We start from the raw sequence: 17,040 nt of genomic DNA, 5'->3' as shown, positions 1-17,040 counted from the left end.
AACTTGAGTTCTCTGGATTCTCTGGAATCACCCCTCATTATCTATTTTTCCTGCTACACAGTACCAGTAATTTTTGATATTACATAAATATTATGTACAGATTATATTGGTTTTACACCACTATGTGAAAAGCAGTCATTTCAGGAATTAGAATTACCATTTTCCCTGACTGATTTTATGTTGCTCTCATCTATATGGTGGAAAACATAAACATGGTTTGAACATCAGTGTTCAAATTATGCATCAACAGCTTTTGATTTTTTGACATCTTTGAGATTTTGTAGTTTTTCAACCTTGTTTGTGGTATTGTACTTAACATATTATCTGAAATACTTGGTCACTAACTTCATTCCAACTATTTGCTGCCCGTGGTGCATGGGTTGGCACATAAGATATTTTTCTGCTCTCTGAAAAGGTAACTGACATTTTTAATCTAAAGAACAGATAACGAGTAGTCATGATGCACATTCACAAATACTTATAAATACATACAAATACAATATTCATGATTCCATGCACAACTGCAGGTTGGGTGATGAGTGCATTGAGAGCAGCTCTGGGGAGAAGGACTCGGCGACACTAATGAATGGAAAACTGACGGTGAACCAGCAATGTGCACTCACAATCCAGAAAGCCAACCATATCCTGGGCTGCATCAAGAGAAGTGTGGCCAGCAGGTTGAGGGAGGGGAGTCTCCCCCTCTACTCTGTCTCGTGAGACCCTACCTGGAGCACTGTGTCCAGCTCTGGGGCCCCCAACATAAGAAGGACGTAAACTTGCTCAAGCAGGTCCAGAGGAGGCCACAAAGATGATCAGAGGACTGGAGCACCTCCCTTGTGAGGACAGGCTGAGAGATTTGGGATTGTTCAGCCTGGAGAAGAGAAGGCTCCAGGGAGACCTTATAGCGGCCTTCCAGGACTTAAAGGAGGCCTACAGGAAAGATGGGGAGGGACTCTATCAGGGAAGGTAGTGATAGGACGAGGGGTAACAGTTTTAAACTGAAGGAGGTCAGATTTAAATGAGATATAAGGAATAAATTATTTCCTGTGAGGGTGGTGAGGCCCTGGCTCAGGTTGCCCAGAGCAGCTGTGGCTGCCCCCTCCCTGGCAGGGCTCAAGGCCAGGTTGGACGGGGCTTTGAGCAGCCTGGTCTGGTGGAAGGGGTCCCTGCCCATGGCAGTGAGTTTGGAACTGGATGATCTTTAAGATCCTTTCCAACCCAAACCATTCTATGATTTTATGATGACTAGCAGGTATTTTGTTCATGCGTAGAAAAGACAGGTTGACCATCACAGAAATAATTGTTGAATTTGACATAAGAAAAAGTTAATAACAGTTGAACCAAAATATTTGCTGGGAATCTGAAAATCTGCACACCTTTTGAGCAATCAACCATTCCTCTTTCCAAGTCACCGTGTGCATTTCTCATTAGCAAGGGACATACTTGGTGTAGTGTAAAATAATACAGTAGGTTTTTTCAAAGGAAAGGAAAGATGCCATATATTCTGAACAGATTTACAATATGCAGATCATGTTAATGATAAGGATTATCTGTTTTACGGTTTGGGATGTAAATTGCTTTCTGCAGGGGTGAAGAAGTCATTCACCTCATTTCCTGCACAAAATTGAATTTGTCTAGGCATATTATAGGACTTTTTATTGGATGCCTGAAAGAGGGAGTAAAAATTTGCCACTTTCTGAAACACTAGGCTACATGGCTAGCTTGATTAAGTATGAGAAATTCCAGTTAATGAAATTACAGTAATATTAAACAATTCTGCTCCCCATGTAATATATTACTGACACTTTCACCAATATTGTTTGCAGCAGGCTAATATGTTAAGAGAAATTATGTCTAGATCATGCAGGCTATCACTGTCTGAATACTGCAAAACTTCAATACTATAGATTGATCATGGCACACAAAAGAAACTTGTTTGATGTCTCATAACCACCCCACCAAACTGGATTTTATGCCAGTATTTCTGGGAGTCTATGTCATAGCCATATTTCATTGCCCTCATGACAACTCCATTTCTTCCCTTCCTTTACCAGTGCAAGTGCAAAAAGCAAGACACAAACTTTCTGATAATTACCCTCAAGATTTTGGAATTTCTGGACAGCAAATGTCAGAGAACATTGCCTGAAAACTGCACAGGCACTAAAAACACATAACAGGCTAAAATGAGTCCCATAAAGAGTATAAATTATGTTTGCACATGTTTGGTAAAACAGGAAGTTACAAAACAATCATCTTCAGCAAAACATAGCTTCTAGCAATCAGAATCAGAAAGTGAAACTTGTGTTACTGGAAAAGGAAGGAGGAATCACTAGGATGAGGGGGTTTTTAATGATTACATTTATTTTGGAAACAGAAGAGAAAGAAGAGAAACCTTTTGAAACCTGGAGTCTGCGTGATAGAAAGCAAACTCATCCATACATACACATACACAGATAGAAAACTCTTCACTTCTGGAAAATTCATTCCAAACCAAAGGCTGGATATCATTATAAAAGGAAGGACAAATTGAACAAATACACACTCTGAATAAAACACTACCTAGATATCATTTGTAATATATTTCCACTGTGCTACAAGAGGCAGTGCTAAGCTGTTGAGCTGAGGTACAGAGCTTGCATTATCATCAGATCCTGAAGAGCCAAATAAAAAATACAGTTTCTATTTTAATTCCTACTCTAGGTGCAGAGTATCATGGGATTATTCTCCAGACAGAACAATCTTTAGCATTAAATAAGTATTTTAAAAGGAAAACAGCTTTTGACTCTGTGAATGTAGCCAGATGGCTAGCAGATAAAGCAAAGGCAGTAAAGCCAATGATGCACATTTTAAAATAAATCAGCTGATGAACAAATCTTCCCTGATTTCAATAGGCAAGACCCTACATTCAACAGATCTCCACTTTCCTCCTAATGCCAGTGAGTTCATTATAACTGGACAGCATTTGGGAAAGAATATGTTCTGTTGTTCTGGTATAGATGGAGACTAAATGCAGGGATATTGATTGAATTACCCCAGTTATAAAGCAGTGTAATTGTTAGCAGAATCTGGCTTCTTGTTTCTAGATATTTTAGTATTCTGTGAATATGACAGATAATACAGTCTTCTGTACTTCAGCTGCTATACAATTTTTTTCATTAGTCTCAATGACCTTCTCTTAAAATTAGTCCACTGATTGATTTGTATTCCACAGGGTGCTCATTACAGCTACCGTTAGAGCACAAAATCCCATGAACATAAAAAATTACCCCAAAAAATTGCAATTTCAAGCTTTCATTAGGTCTTTTTTCACAGGTTGAAGTCAGTCAAACAGTAAGTAATTAAGACAATTTACTGTAGCATGACTGTATGTATTTCACCATATATTCCCACAAGAAAATCTATGGGAGATATCTAGATTAGAATTTTCTTATGATGCTTTATTTTGGTTTTGTACCATTTTAGACATGGGACTACAAATAACATTGTACTTGACTCTCCAGTTGTGAGCATCCCCCAAGAGCTCTACACTGCCAGTCCATTTGCATTTGCGTTGACGCCTTCACAATATCAGATTATCACCAGTATTACTTATAGCTAGTAATCTTGTTTAACAGAAGACAAAGAAAGTCACTTCAGTCCAAGACTGTGTTAATTGTCCTTGGAGACTAGAGGGTACAGTTACAGGAGGCCTGCTTTAGTATTGGGGTTTTTTTGTTCACCATTACCTGCCCTCACTGTTCACAGATGTCTGGACTCCTGCAGAGAGCTCTTTACAGGTATTGCGTTCTCTTTATGTACAGATAAAGAGGAACAGATGAGGCCATGGTTTCATTTCCTTATGGTGACCAGAAAACAGAGAACAAACCTAGGGAATATACTAAATATTGTATTAACTACTGCTGTAGGCTGTAGACTACAGACATTCCAGAGCTATGTTGATTAGTAATTAGCACAAAGCAGATGGGAAATCATGCTGTCTCCCCAGGAAGTTAATGCAAACTAGTTACAGTATTTATATGTTGTTGAGACTACCCTGCTAAAATGTGTTTTAAATAAATAGCAGAACTTATCTTGACATTTCAGTTAAAAATAGGTAAAACCAAATATTGAATTGGAAATTAGCTTCAAATTTATACTGAAAAGAGATCAGGAGTTCTCTATATTCATAAATGATCATTCTTGGGTTTAAATCCTATTTAATTTTTACAATGTGTTTTTAAAGGCATCTGCTCTAAATCTAGTTTTATTTGCCACTTCTTAAGAGGACTGAATCTGCCATTCCTCACTACAGACCTTGAATGGGATTAATGAAAGATTCATTCTCAAATTGATTGGTACTCTGTTACCATATATATTACAGCATGTTGTGTACTTTTCTTATTCAAAAGATTGGATGTTGAGAGAATTGCAATTAATTCTAAAGTAACTAAGGAAATTTGAGCTACTTTGGAAAGTTGTTTTGAGATGATCCCACAAAGACAGACAAGGAACTCCATTCTTTTGTACTGATAGGGTTTCTCTCTACCATATCAATCATAAATATAGTTTTGACAGTAACGAGCATGGAAAAATATACTCTCTATTTAGGCGTGCCCATGCATTTTGAGGTTGAGTGGTTGATTAATACATTTGCCTTTTCTGGGAAAAGAATAATCAGTAAAGATGCTCTTATGTGGGCATAACTTCAGTGAGTAATTCTGATACTGAGTCTGACATCCATGCCTGTTAATCTGTCAAGACCGTGAGAAATGCCCAAACATTTGGGAGATTGGAAGAAGGAATGAAATAATAAAGTAATTTTTTAAAACTTTGAAACATAAAGCTTTCTCAAACCTCATCCTCATCTGGAAAAGCAGTGAGTAAACGGGAGAAGTGTGTTGGATAAAACCTTTGCTGTTTCGATATAAGCAGCTTTTTGCATAATGAGTTATGGTTTAAGGACTACAAATCCCTATTACATATATGCAAATGTCTTCTAGGACTTCAAAAGAAATATAAATCTTCCCTGATACAGGAATCAAAAAAGGCTTTAAAGTAATTCATTCTAATAGACAGTGAACTTCCTAACTGATGTAATAATCATCTCCATCCTCAGAACACAATGAACTAGAATGGAATTTCATGACCTGCATTTTATTGTACACAGTTATTTCTATTTAACAGATTATTTCAAAGAGAATGATCAGAGTGATCCTGAACCCTCAGGTGACACCACCAGATATTATCAATCTATTAAGAAACACTTTGAGGAGAAAAAAAGTGGATCATCATCATTTGTGTCCTCCACTGAAGATGAGCAAAAGCCCCTGTTCTCTGGGATAGCTGATTACCCATCTGTAACAGAGAAAATGACAGAGGTGGATTTTGAAGAAATGGTTCATGCCACAGAAGAAATTCTTATTGACAAAAGAAGCATTTCTTGCAAAGGTAATCTAGCTGTTGTTATTTTATAAAGTTTGAGTAGACATCTTTTTAGTCTGATTATCAAAAAGAATTTTCTGAATGGTTCTATTGATTCTTTACATAATACTTTTGTGTTTCCCGAAAGTTTAACAAGTAAAAATATTTTAGACCAAAATTTATTATTTCTCAAGAGGATTCATGTTGTTTTGATACACTGGCTTTGGGACTGTATTACAGAACCTCCAAAAGGCTATTCCAGGCTTTGTTAATAAATCATCTTGTAACTGAACTGCCTTAGGAAAGTCATTTAAACAAGCTTTTGGAAATTGTCAACTGGTAGTGAACTTCATTGAGTGCCCACAGATGAAGACTGCATTCAAAGCAGTAAAGAATCTCTCAGAGGGTGTGTGATATGCCAGGGTTGGATGACAGTAAAAAATGCTAGATAATGAGAGCTAGATAAACCTGGCAATGGTTGCACATGCACAAAAAAAAAAAAAAAAAAAAAAAAAAAAAAAAAATAAAAAAAAATATTTCACGTAACTAGTTTCATTCCAGCAAAAATTAAGAAAATGAAATGTAATAGCTTGAAAGAATGCTCTTCTATTTTGCTACACATGCCAACACATCTCACAGAACAAATCCTGACTTCCGTAAATAAAACACAAGAACAAAGATTTGAGCTTTTGTATATGACAAATGGTCAGAAACTATTAAGCAATCTCAGTTACTATTACATAGAGTTAAATTGCATAATTAAAATTACATCTAATATACTAAAATGTTGATTTTCTCAGTGATGTGAAATTAATGAAAAGTCCCAGATTTTGTAAATTTTGTAAATATACAATTTAAATACCATTTAAAGTTTGTTTGTAATTGTTTCAGTCTGAAGGCAAGAATTACATATGTACTGTTTAGTGCTGTTTTCCCCAGCAGTTGGTTTCCATTGAGGCAATTTAACCATTTAACCATCATTCAATAAACTTTAGGCTTTTAGGTTATAGTTTTAAAGGCAGTTAATGATTAAACAGGCCAGATAATGTATTTTTTTACATTTCAGAGGCATGAATATGTGAAGTCTGGTCTCCTCATTTGAGGGCTATATAAATCTCCACCGCATAAACTTATTGCATACATACTGCAATTTGAAAGCTTACCTTTCCCCTGCCAATAGCCAGAAATGTGTCCTTGCAGCTATAGCAACATTTTCCAAGGCAACCTATTGCAGATTTTATTTGAGCTAAATTTAGCATGTCTAAAGGTTACATATTTTGATTAAGACCACATTCTCTTTTCTGCTTTGTAATCTAGCAATTCTGTTAATGTATGTGAAAGCTCATTAACTTTCTTGCAACTTTCATAAAAACTTCAAGGTCAACAAAATAAGATCAGCTTTGATTGATATATGTTTTAAGCTAAATTCTTACTCCTGCTATTAATTTAGAGATTGATTATAATTTACCATAGAAATAGTTATAAACATAATGAAATTTTGAAATAAACTCTGCTTGTCTGAATGTATGTTTATAATCCTCATATATTATGATACCTTATAAATCTTAAATACAAATGCACTGGTATAAAGCTACTGCAATTCATTACCATTATGACTGATACATATTTAATTATCTTTAGTTTTCTTTTAAGCTTTGGTCATTACGGTCAATGAATAGAAAGACTATTAATAATGTATTGTATAATGTGGGCAGAAACTGCATAAACTTCTCTCTCATAATACTAAAATGCAACTCTTAACGCTAAAACATATGGCTCTCCTGAGAAGACCTGATAATTTTTCTGTAGTTGGTAATCTATATATTGTGGAAAAACACTATTTTCTATTTTCACTTGGTTGTAATTTGGTCTGTAAGATTGATTCTTGAATTGTTCAAGTGAACCAAGTTATACATTTATCGATTTAGTTCTCAGTCTAAGATCCTTCAAGCCCTGAAAGTTTCCAGATGGTTATAAAGTTGTTACTGCTATTGGGCTTTTCTGTGGATACTTATATATGTGGAAGTACCAGAAAAGATGCTTAGAACAGCGCAATCCCATATCTTATAGTGTATTAACTTGCTTATAATGTATGAATTTATTTTATCATTTGAGTGCCAATTAATTTGCTTTGTCACAAATTACATGTGTACTGTAATAGTCTACAAAACCTATTCTGGAACAAAACACAGCTGTGATTTCCCTCGTATAATTCATGTCATTTAAAAATATGTGATTTTTTTGAATGATTTATTGTGTAAAATAACCAGCAACTTGGATTTTACAGGACATTAAAAAGCAGTGAAATATATGGCCTATATTTTTAGTTTCTACTCCTGAAATTCACTGCCTAAAAGTAAATCCACTGGATTTATAACATCCATTGCACCTACACACATAGTTTAAAATTTTACCCCTGAATTTGTCACAGTCGTCTCCCTTCACTTTGGTGAGACATTTCAACTTCCTTGGACACTGCAAATTGTGCCATGTGTGCCTGTTAAAACCAAATTACATGCTTCTCTGACACTGCCTCTTTCCTTCTGTTGGCTTAAGTGGCTGAGAAGCTGAACAGGTTTCTGTGTAGCCAAGATGAAATCTCTTTCCCCTTCCTTCTGCTCAGTGCATAAAATCAGTTATAGGTCATGTCACATGAAATTCAAACACTCTCTACAGCTCCAGGAAACCTTTTACCACCTGCTACACAAAGATCAGACAATGCAGTAAGCACCTTTCTCTGATAAAAAGAGAGAATCAAGTCTCCTCCTCTACTTGGAGTCATGTAGTGAGAGCTCCCCTTCCTGGCTAAATTTGCTTGAAATACTAAATCTGAATAGGTTTGTTGTTTTTGTTTTGTTTTGTTTTGTTTTTTTTCCCCCCATTTCTTTTCTTAGAGCAACACTGCTCAAAGATATGTTTGAAAAGGATTAGATAATAGCATTTGGACAAACCTCTCACATGTCACCCACACTGTGTTTTTTTCTTTTCTTTGAAACATGCCTCTGGCTGCTATGGTTGCTTAGAAAAATTTCACAAGTGTGAAATGAATGTAACCTATGCTGAGGTATCAGTATGCAGTGCCAAGAGAAGTGTTAGGAGAAGCTCTGAGCAAACCATTCAGGGACTACTGGGGGATGTGGGATTCAGATCCAACTGCTCATACAACAGAGGCTGACGCCTTATAAGCAGTCAAGAATTTTGTCCAGCTGTATGTTGAAGCAGCAGCCTGAGCACAAGAAGAACTTCAAATGCATTCTGTAACTTCATGTAGTTAAGTAATAATAAATACAACCCTAATGGGAGTTGTACTGAACAGGTGTTACAGTTTTAACAGTCTTTTTTATCACAGCAGAAAATAATCTGGGTGGTACTGAGCAATTTTTGACTGTCTGTGTGATAACTGATTCATTCAAAATAACAAAGGCTTGAGGCAGGGAGGGGAGCAGATGTAGAAAAAAGCACTGTTCATCCTAAATACGTTGCCTGCAGCCTCTGCAAAGCTCACAGCAAGGTCTTCATTCCATATCAGATCGGAGTATGTGCAACTAATATATCCTATGATAAATGATTTGTAACTTTTCACCAGTTTGGTGAACAGGAGAAACAGCCTAACGCCAGGAATGTAAACTAATTAATAAATGCACAAAGGTGTAAATTAAGCAGTTTGAAAGAGGAAGGAGGCACAGGTCAAACCAGAAATCCAACCAAAAGGAAGGAGTGCCCCTGAGTTCTGTTTGGGTAGTAAGGCACAGGGTTTTATTACAGAGATTCAAGAATTGGGAGGGGCAAGAGGGATGGAATTTGGGCACCGCAGGTATAGGGTGAGGCCTGGAGTAGTCATGATCATTGTTTTTTGCAAAGAGCTGGACATAAATAAGTAAATGTAACAGACTTGTATAAAGAATATGTTTTTATATACTTTATATATTGTATATACTATATATAAGGATTAGAATGGAAACTAAATTCAGCAAGCCAGCTGAAATTCTGAAGATCGTAATTATGCAACTGGGCTTTTTTTAGCTTGCAATAAATTTATTTTCTCTATCTTAATCCAAAATTTTACCTGTAGTTCAAACAGAAAAAAAAGAAAAAGAAAAAAAAAATTTACCATGAAGCTTCATTTAATATTAGTGATCTCTGACTGACCCAGCAACGCTGAATATTTAATTCTTTTAGGATTCACAAATTATTTAAACAAAATTAACTAGCACCTTTCACCCCACAGTACTGTAAGAGTCTCTGAGATATGCTTTACACTACGATGTAAGGCTTGGGCTGGAGACTAGTGATGCTAAAAGCTACATCAATGAAAATCAATTTCCTTTCTGAAAATAATAACCAGTATCCCCTTGCAAGCAGTATGAGCTGCATTAAATGGCCTCTGTCTCAGAGAAAACATATACTTCTCCAACATTGTTAAGACAATCAGTGTTACAATTATCAGTAAGAAAGGAAGCTAGCTGAGGTCTGGCAACTTGCTCTAGAGGGGGGCATTCCCAAGCACTGTAATGTATGCCCACTGCTGTAAATGCAATGCAGCAAGTCCTCCTCCACCAAAAAGCTAAACAGTAAATACACCTCAGTAGCACATTCCAGGGCAAGAGAAGAGATTTTAGCCAGGTCTCTGAAACACACCGTCAAAGGCATTCAAGTATGTCATTTAATGAACTTAGGTTAGAACAAATATTTCTCATTTCAATGAACAATTAATTGCTAAATATTAAAAAAAACAAAAAAACAAAAAAAAAAAACCTTGAAAAAATAGAAAGAAAACTAAAGAAATAGGAGCCATTCCGTGGCAGAACTGTGATGTTACTTAGACAAATCTGCTTATCTACAGCTTAAAAATGTTAGCATGTTGCTATTGTTAGTTTAGAATTTTATAAATTTTGGATGTGGCCACTTTTATCTCTCCTTCAGTAGTAGTAAGGAACAAAGAGAGTTGCTCAGGCAGTGTGCCAGCGTACCAATTTGACTTTCAAGGTTTTGAGAAACACTAGTAAGTGGGATGCTTGAGGGGCCTCAGCTCCTCTCTAACAGCATGTGTATGAAACTATACTTTTATATGGTTTGTTTTTCATCAGATATCACTGATAAAAGAGACTGGGAGCAGGATAACATCCAGGAGTACCAGGACTCCCCAACTCAGTCAGCATTACCCCACGTTACATGGGGCATCTGTGAAACTGAAAGTGACTTTATATATGGGGAAGTGGAGAATCGATTAGATTTACTGCAAGAACAACTCAACAGGTAAAAACAGAGATATGACCGAATTAAAGATATGTGTGAAAGAATAGATAATACAACTGATATTAATGATGCTACAGGAGGAATGAATTTGCACAGGAAGTTTCCAAAAGCATTCCGATATTCAGAAGCTCCAAAGTACAAAAATATGCCTGATGGGAATATAATTTTGTTGTCTGCATGTATTCTGAGGAGCCTAAATATCACCTAAATTCAGTCTTCCAGTTTCTTGGAAAAACCTGTTCTGGGAATTCTAAGTACAAAATTTTTAATTCATTGACAGAATATTCTTGTCACTTACCCCTAGTTACCCACACTACTTACTCTGAATTGCTTTGCAGAAGAACCTTTCTCCCCGCTTGACTGTTTAGGAGACCAACTTTTTAATGAAAACTGTAGTGGCACACCTGATCTTGTTAAATTTAAATCTTGCCTCACCCAGAATGCTGCTCCCTTAAGAGTGATTCCTAGATATTTACATGTCCACAAAATGACAATTTTCAGTATCTTTAATATCTGAAGAACTATTTCTTTCCTGCTTTGTTTAAAAAAGATAAATTCCCTTTATAAGTAAGACATGGGAGTATACAAAGTCAAAATATTTATACCTGCTACAACAGAAAACAGATGTTTCCTTAGTCAGAACGCATTATTACCTTTGCTAATAAAATGTCTCTCCTTCTCTCTTTTTGTCTCTCATACATTCCTCTTTGCTGGCAGCTAAGCAGCATAGCTTATAGCATTTTTAAAATATGGTTACAGAATTTTTATCCATCCTACACTGTAATTTACCATGTAATTTTACTTAATTTTAAATTGCCCTATGCTCAACTCTGTGGCTTTTTTATTATTTTCACTTTGCAATTCTATTACTTTCAATGTTTTTCCATAATAAATACTATGACACACACTCAGCCCTAATTATACTTTAGTAGCTCTTCACTGGCATTCTGTGCTGTATATTTTAGCGATCAGTTTAAAGCCAGATTAACTGCATATTACTTCCTTCATCTACCATAAGCCAATCAAACCATAGTGTTTTTCATTTCTGAATACTATATAGTACATTCAAAAGACATTTTTAACATGTGAGCCTGAATTGCCATAATTTCCAATTGCAGTAAAGTTGAGCAATCTAAGTAACTGTAAATGTCACATAACTAAACAGCTTCACATTCTCATCAACAGTGTGTAATCTTCTGGTTACATTTCTTTTCCTGAAACCTTATGCCCTTGAAACTGAAGTTACATCTCAAATTTACCCATAGTGTTATCAAATTCTTATTCAAGTTATCAATATTTGTTTTGAGTGAGAATATATCATTGTTGCTGATAAACTAAGATTTAAATTGTTACGGATTTTATTACATAATTTTTTTCTTAATTCTTCTCGTGTTTTCAAAGTTTTCATGCTTTCAGGATTTTGGGCCTTGCTGGCTCTTTATGACAATATTCTCTACTGCTTGTGTCAGATCTGACATGCTGGATTAAAAAGAAGGGTCATTTCTTTCTGACCTTTTCCATGCCAAGTTAGAGGCTTGCATAACACTCAAATTATTAAATGGATATAGAAGGCTGGAAAGCCATCATACAAGGAGTATATCCCTACATCTATCTCTGTTTCTCCTCTTTAAGCAACTGGAATTTCATAGAGGCTGTGAGCCAAGCATGTAAGGTTGTCCTGTTTGTTCAGCCTTGGGTGTCATGACATGGACTTGTCCTAAATTTTGGAGAAAGGAGGGAGGTTATATATGCAGTGATGATGAATAAAGACTAACAGAAGTATTCTTTGATTTGAAGCACCAGGAAACTCCCATCAAGTGCTGACAAAGTAATAAGCGAACAATTTTAGAGTTAGTTCAAAGCCAAAGACAATCATTGATGCAAGTCCTCCAATGCTAAATCCCTTTTATTCACTGAGATATTAAGGCCCATGTTTAGCAGACGGAAGCTCTCTGGATGGTGGCATGCTGCTGCTGCAGTATTTTCCCCTGTGGCATCAGCATCGTGCTTGTGTGAGATCAGTACATCTGCAAGTAGCAAAGAACTCAAGGGAACTGAACAAGAGAACGAATTGAAGATGATTGACTGTAACCTCTGGGTTTGGGCCTTTCTTTACAAGAGCTGATGCCACAAAACCAACTTCTCCCAATAAAGGAAAAAACAGCATCCTAAATAACCTTTGGGCATGCCTTTTGTATTCATTTCATATATGCTTTTATAAATAAATGACAGTGGCAATGGACAACTCCAACATGATAAAAAATAATATCAAAAAATGAAGCACCTGGTGAAAGCAAAAAACTGTCAGCAGAGGATCTCTTCTGATGCTTTAGGGAGCCCAAGTAGTAACACTCACAATATTAAAGGCTTCTGACAAAGGTTTGTTTGCTCTGTCAGGAGATAAATTGCAATACAGAAAGCTGTATATCTGTATTACAGTCTGTCATAGCATGTTCTGTAGCCTTCCAGCAGCTGGGGAGGCACAATAAGCATTACCTATTTCTGAGTTTGTCACTGATCTTGGCAAGATCATTTCAAAATCATTTCAGTGCCAAGGAATTGTAAGTTTGAAAAACATAAGCAGCTTGAGTGTTTCAGAAGTCATATACAAATTTATGAAGAGTGGATAAAAAGAAAAAAGCTACTAAATTTGAACATCAGAAATGCTGACATTAATTCTGAGGCCTGAATAAGTCTGAATAAATTTTCACAGTAAGGAGACTTGGGCTGTTGGTTTTTTAAATGATCTTGAAAGGATCTTTCATTTTCTAACTGCGAAAAAACCCACAGATATGGTTTTCTGCTTATTTCAGTGCACTATATTAGCATTGGGAATGTCAGAATTATCAGATGCATCAGAAATAGTGTCCCATCCTCAGCCAGTACAAATCAATTTAGTTACAATGAAGGGAGTACATTTATTCTGGTTAATTTCAATGAAAGACATGGTCCCCCGTGCTACTTTTTGTTGCAAGCATAAGAGACAGTAATGAACTCATTCTTAATGTAGCAAAAAGATCAGAAACAAGCATGCAGGTATGTTCTGCAAAGGAAAGGGACAGCCAGCAAGCTTTAGAAGGGCTCAGTACTCCCTCTTCTGTTCTTTCCTGTTTAAGACATGGTCATGTCATAAGCAATAGGTTGCTTTACTAATAAGCTGCAGGTCCCTCTTGAATGCATCTGTAATCAGTATGTTAAAATATACCTGTTCCTGACCATGAGTTAACTGATTTTGTGATACTTCTCTAGGCTTGAATCCCAAATGACAGCTGATATCCAAACCATCCTGCAGCTTCTGCAAAGGCAGTCAACACTTATTCCACCTGCCTATAGCATGGTGACTGCAGGTGCAGAGTATCAACAGCCAACAATCCGGGTGATACAAAAGCTTCAGCCTGCAGCATCAATTAAAACAGACAGAAATTTCAGTCCTTCATCTCAGGTATGTACATGTCAATAAAACGAGAAGAGGTTTGCTAATCTTTTTAGCTTATAATGGAAGAAATACATACCAATCTAGGTGTTTGTTCACCAGTTTAAGGAATACGAAATTATTATTTTGACCTAACACCTCCCGAGTGGACTGATACACCACAGTTCCACAGACCACATTTTATATGAGGGTTGTAGAGATCCATACAATGATCTTATAATCAGAATGATTTACTTTAATATCATACTCATCACAAAAGTTAGCAGAAATTACAAATACTAGACACAGCTGTAAACCACACACACTTTCCAGCACCAGACCTGCCTGTGTGGGTGCATCTGCCAAAGGTCCAATTGATGAGAAGCACCATGACTGTTTTCATCAAGATACAGGCCAGACAAGCCCAGCTGATGCAGCACAATGGTTATACACATATGGAAGTGGGAGGGGCTAAAACCATTCCTATATCCAGTCCCTTGCTACTGCCAGAAATATGAAGAGCTGTGACATATCTACATTTCCCAATACATCGTTGCCACCCCAGTTCTGTTCAGGAAAAAGTTGATGATTTTCCAAGTTCGTTTGGGATTTCTAGAGTTTAAAAGCTCGGGCATATTATTTCCAAAGAGGCTGCTGCTTGGCTGTGTCAGATTCCTTGTGCATATGCTGGAACATATATGGGCACAGTAAGCCCAACAAATCCAGAAGGCATCAGTTCACAGGCATAAAAATCATCAGGGCAGCAAATGTGCAGCAGTAGTTTTCAGAAGTGTAAACCCATTGTGTATATACCTGCACAAAACATATACACATACCTCTCTCTGAACAGAAATATGGCCACCCTCTGCAAACACCAGCAGGAACACTGGCCACTTCACACAAATTCTAAGTTTAAAAGTGAAGGAGAACTGAGTGCTGAGACCAGAATCCAAATGATTATAATGTTCAGAATGACACAACTCCAGAGTTATGTTCCGAAACAAAACTGCAAATTCAAGAATGTTGAAATCAATACTCTTAGATTGGGATTCAAGAATATTCATTCCTTCAGAAAAGACTGTTCATATGTGTATCTTGCTGTCATATGAGCAAGTCTGAGAAGGGGACAGGATATCCAGGCTTCTACAATTAATCAACAGAATTGCATTCAATTACATTAAATCAAATGCTGTACCATGTAAAAATATTTCAGTACACTGCTTGATTTTCAAATATGGTTTTCCAGCAACCATCTGAATGTGATAATTTTGAGCAGAACAAGAGCCTGGAAGTGACTGATTTAATTATTACCATCTTGTTTCTTCTCCTCCCTTCCAGTGTCCTGAATTTCTAGACCTTGAAAAATCAAAACTTAAATCCAAAGAATCCCTCTCAAGTGGAGTGCGTCTTACCACAGCCTCAGAAGACAATCTGGCTTCTTTTTTAGGTCAAGAACGTGACCAGTCTGTAGAGTGTCCCCCACAGCATTGTAAAACTTACGTCCAGCCAGTTAGGCACCCTTCCTTGCCAGAATCTTCACTAAGCACTGTAGGAATCTTGAGTCTTCATAGGCATGTTTCTGATCCTGGTCTTCCTGGGAAATAATACTTTTATACTATTACTTCACATAAAAATGTAAGTGCTTTTAATGGCTGTTTTTCCTTTTTTATGTATTTAAATTCTCTATACTTGACTCAGGGGCTACAAGGAATATACCATTATATGCAAAAGTACTGTATATTTTCCTAAATCTGAAGCTTGTAAGGTAAAGTTGAGCAGTTCTGATGTAAATATATATATATATACACACACACACACACACTAACTCTATGTTCCAAATGTAAAACTGCCAGCATTCTCAAGGCACCTTATATTTTTATTTTTTTTAAATAACATGCATGTTCTGAAACTACAGTTTACGTTGCATGGAGATTACCATTTACTACTGTCATGGAAATAGTATTTTATTGTGGGTATGTCTTCAGAGCAAATAGGAGACCAATAACAATAATTACCACAGAAAAAAATCCTACCTGACCAAGCTAAAATTCAAGTAAAATCTTCTTCTAGCTCACCTTTGAAAATTGATTTATCTTTTCAGTAGTGAGCTTTTTACAATAAATCACAATGATTCTGAATCTAGAGAAAGAATAAGGTAACCGGGTCTTCTGGGTTTGAAACAATTAGGACAGAGAAACCAGCCTCCTTCCAAGCCAGATGAAGTAGGGCAGTATTTTAAGACAGAAAAAGTCTGCCCTATGTTGGAAAGTATCACCATAGGTCACATCCACAAAACTAAATTAATTGAATAATTTGTTTCCACTATTATTTTTTTTTTTAGAAAAAAAATGCATCATAGAATTTAGCTCTCGTGAGTGGGCAAGTACTCTTTGTCTGTCACACAAACATAATCAAATGCAATAAATCTAATTTCTGTATAATACAGAAGACTGTGTTCCTTTTGTTCAATATAAATTATTAACAATCTGTTTAATTAAAAAAATACTTTACACATTTTTGGTTTATAATTATTAAGATAGTTGTTTGCAGTTACCTGTTTTTACTGACTGGACTCTCTACAATGATCCTAGATCGGGTATATATGTATGTGGACACACACATACACCACACACACATTCCTGTATGTGTGTGTGTGTATGTATTTTATATATGTACATAAGTGTGTATGTATGTGTGTATATATTTATATACACACATACACACAAGTGTGTGTATATACCTACACTTACATGTAGGAGTATAGATATAGAGATAGATATATATATATGTATATATGTAAAATCACTTTCAGGAACAATTGTAAACTTTCTTATTACAAAACGAGTAAGCTTAGCTTGTGTCCAAAGCTGACTACATTAGAATGAAATGATTTAAGGTCCGTAGGCTTTAAATACAGTATGTACTGTATGTGCATAATGCTTTGTGAATACTTAGATTTAATTTTATTAAAA

General features: G+C 36.1%; 1 protein-coding gene across 4 annotated transcripts in view; it reads left to right on the top strand.

The window, feature by feature from the left end:
- KCNH7 (potassium voltage-gated channel subfamily H member 7) overlaps positions 1-16,709 on the top strand; it is a 237,449-nt gene extending 220,740 nt beyond the window's left edge. For 3 of the 4 annotated variants that reach the window (XM_033007898.2, XM_033007897.2, XM_033007896.2), the window contains 4 exons: positions 5,164-5,427; positions 10,488-10,656; positions 13,906-14,098; positions 15,407-16,709. In XM_033007898.2, the coding sequence (XP_032863789.2) occupies positions 5,164-5,427; positions 10,488-10,656; positions 13,906-14,098; positions 15,407-15,673 (893 nt within the window). In that variant the 3' untranslated portion in view covers positions 15,674-16,709. The remainder of the gene's footprint in view (positions 1-5,163; positions 5,428-10,487; positions 10,657-13,905; positions 14,099-15,406) is intronic. The other variant, XM_033007899.2, reaches the window with a different exon arrangement.
- Positions 16,710-17,040: the final 331 nt, after the last annotated feature.

The sequence above is a fragment of the Tyto alba genome, unplaced genomic scaffold (genome assembly GCF_018691265.1).
Source record: "Tyto alba isolate M040663 unplaced genomic scaffold, T.alba_DEE_v4.0 Super-Scaffold_7, whole genome shotgun sequence".
Lineage (NCBI taxonomy): Eukaryota > Metazoa > Chordata > Aves > Strigiformes > Tytonidae > Tyto > Tyto alba.
The sequence above is the reverse complement of the archived record's forward strand: the minus strand, read 5'-3'. Positions and strand labels throughout refer to the sequence as shown.